The sequence below is a fragment of the Littorina saxatilis genome, unplaced genomic scaffold (genome assembly GCF_037325665.1).
Source record: "Littorina saxatilis isolate snail1 unplaced genomic scaffold, US_GU_Lsax_2.0 scaffold_648, whole genome shotgun sequence".
In the NCBI taxonomy this organism is placed as follows: Eukaryota; Metazoa; Mollusca; class Gastropoda; order Littorinimorpha; family Littorinidae; genus Littorina; species Littorina saxatilis.
Genome location: NW_027126001.1, coordinates 54,361 through 56,860, shown reverse-complemented (window position 1 = coordinate 56,860; position 2,500 = coordinate 54,361). Strand labels below are relative to the sequence as shown.

Below are 2,500 nucleotides of genomic sequence, written 5' to 3'. Positions count from 1 at the left end.
TTTATGCAATTTTAATGAAAAATAATCACACCTGTTTACCCAAAGAAAGATCAACGTTCTGTGATAGAAAAAGAAAAAAAACAAAACCGGCGAACCATCGAACAGTGTGCACAAATCGTACATAAAGGAGGCCGACTGTCTTAAAACAAATGTTTTTAAAAGCAAAAAAGGGGGTGGGCGTTTGCTAGGTAGTAACCCCTCTGCACAACTTTTGGCCAAAAGTGGGGGGTGGGCGTTTGCTAGATACTGGGCGTTTGCTAGGGATTGTACGGTACTTTGAAACGCTTGCAATCTACTGAACGTAGACAAACAAAATGCGCAAGTATTTATAATTCTTTCTCTGTAGGCCAAGGATGTATACAGAACCAGTATTTTTTAATGAAATCAATTTGCATGGTACAAATGTTTCAGTTAAATTATCACCATCGTAACATGGTTTGTACTGGTACACAGCTTTGGAGAATAACCCAAAATTATGTGTTTTGTAGAATGGTATTTGGGATAGTATCTCCCCGACTCTTAAATAGGAGAGCTACAGGTTTGCATAAGATTTGGCAAATTGTGTCTGTTTGGTTAATGTGTCTGTTCGTCTGCCTGTCTTTATCCGTATCTGTCTGTGTATCTCTCTCTGTCTGTCTGTCTTTCTGTGTTTGTCTGTCTCTGTCTGTCTATGTCTGTCTCTCTGTCTCTGTCTCCTTCCCAATGCCTCTCGAACACACACACACACACACACTCACACACACACACACACACATACACGGACACACACACGGACACACACACGCTCGCATACACAGACACACACACACAGACACACACACACATACACACACACACAGACACACACACACACATACACAAACACACACACACACTCACATACACACACACACACACACACACACATACACTCACATACACACACACACACGCGCGCACGCGCACACACACACACACATACACAAACACACACACACACACACTCACACACTAAACTATAATGCACAATAACAGACATAAGCGTTAATAAAAAACAAAATTATCAGCTTCAATAATAACATCAAACCTGAAAGAAGGTCAAGACACATAGCCAAGTGGAATTTGCTTGCTCCAGTCACACGCAGAAATGAGATTATCAAACCAAAGAAATATATAATAGTGTCAGTGCTTTTGACACTTAGAATTGACGCAAGTCCGTATAGCTGACACACATTCAATATCGTTCTTGCTTTTGTGGCGTGCCAAATAATTTTGACAAATGATTTTGACAAATCTACCATGGGAGATAGCATACCAGAGACACATCTTCGCCCGTCCTTGGGAACAAGGGGGAACTACTCACCTGGACTTACAAGGAAAGGGTATCTAACTCGTTCTCGTAGAGAGCGTGTTGGATTATTTTTCACCACTACAGACATTTTAGTTCACTGTGCATTTTCATCAGTTTTATTTTTCTGAAGTGTGCACAAGCATGCTGCATTCATGATGATGTTGCTGAAAGCATCCTGCAAGGAACATCTAGGAGTTTTCTTTAAATGAGATACAAACACCAGGCACACGTTTACGGAGAACGTTGAACACACACAGCGATACAGCAAGAATCTCTCTAGCTCTGGAGACTACGTCTGGACGTGTCAGAGTCTTCTGGGCAAAGACAATGTTGCTTGTTGTGATTCTTACCTTGTTCGCTTGCGACCAGATTCGTGCTGCTGTGGTAAGCACTTTTTTTCTCACAATCTTAGCCTCTTTGAGTCCAAAAACACGGCACGTTAAGTAATTTCATTTGAAGAATTATGTCAAAAGGTTGGATATAAACCAGCCAGACTATTTGAGTATAATGCATTATGTACAGCATTTAAAACAAAACTGATTAACGCATTGCCATACCTATATGTTTTGTTGCAGGTTTTGACTGGTAATATTGGTAATATTACACCAAGGAAGATAAGAACTTTTGTTAGTTAATTTCGATGTACAAACTCCGAGCGCCTGTTCTTTTTGGCAAAGAAAGCATAATGTTTTTTGTGGAATCAAGACACTGGATGTTAGCTGTTAATTGTATAAAAGAAGAACGACTGCGTCTGCTGCAAGGGAACATTTTACACAGAATTTACCCAACCAATATTTTGCTAAACAAGATGGGTTTATGTCAAACGAATAATTGTGAAGTGTGTAATGAACTGGATACACTTGAGCACTTCTTTTTCATTGTCAAGAGGTGAGGAATGTTTGGAAACTATGTACAGATTTTGTTTATAAGCAAATTTATTATGATATAATTTTGAGTGAAAAAGATATATTATTTGGTAATTAGAATAAAAATTTAAAAAATGATCACATTTACTTATAAATCATTGTATTTTGATAACAAAAATGACCATTGGAAAATTTAAGTATGGAAAGAAGTTAGATTTGGGTATTTTATTGGATTTAGAGTTAAATCTTAGAAAGAAGTTTATGTTTTGTATAAAGTAAAGCTGATTATGTTCTAAAGAAAAAG

The 2,500-nt window shown here is 38.0% G+C and overlaps 1 protein-coding gene across 2 annotated transcripts in view; it reads left to right on the top strand.

Moving 5' to 3' along the window:
- Positions 1-1,308: 1,308 nt before the first annotated feature.
- The window catches only part of LOC138954454 (protocadherin Fat 4-like), a 27,431-nt gene continuing 26,239 nt past the window's right edge, over positions 1,309-2,500 (top strand). The window contains exon 1 of one of the 2 annotated variants that reach the window (XM_070326299.1): positions 1,309-1,714. In XM_070326299.1, coding sequence (XP_070182400.1) covers positions 1,658-1,714 — 57 coding nt within the window. In that variant the 5' untranslated portion in view covers positions 1,309-1,657. The remainder of the gene's footprint in view (positions 1,715-2,500) is intronic. The other variant, XM_070326298.1, reaches the window with a different exon arrangement.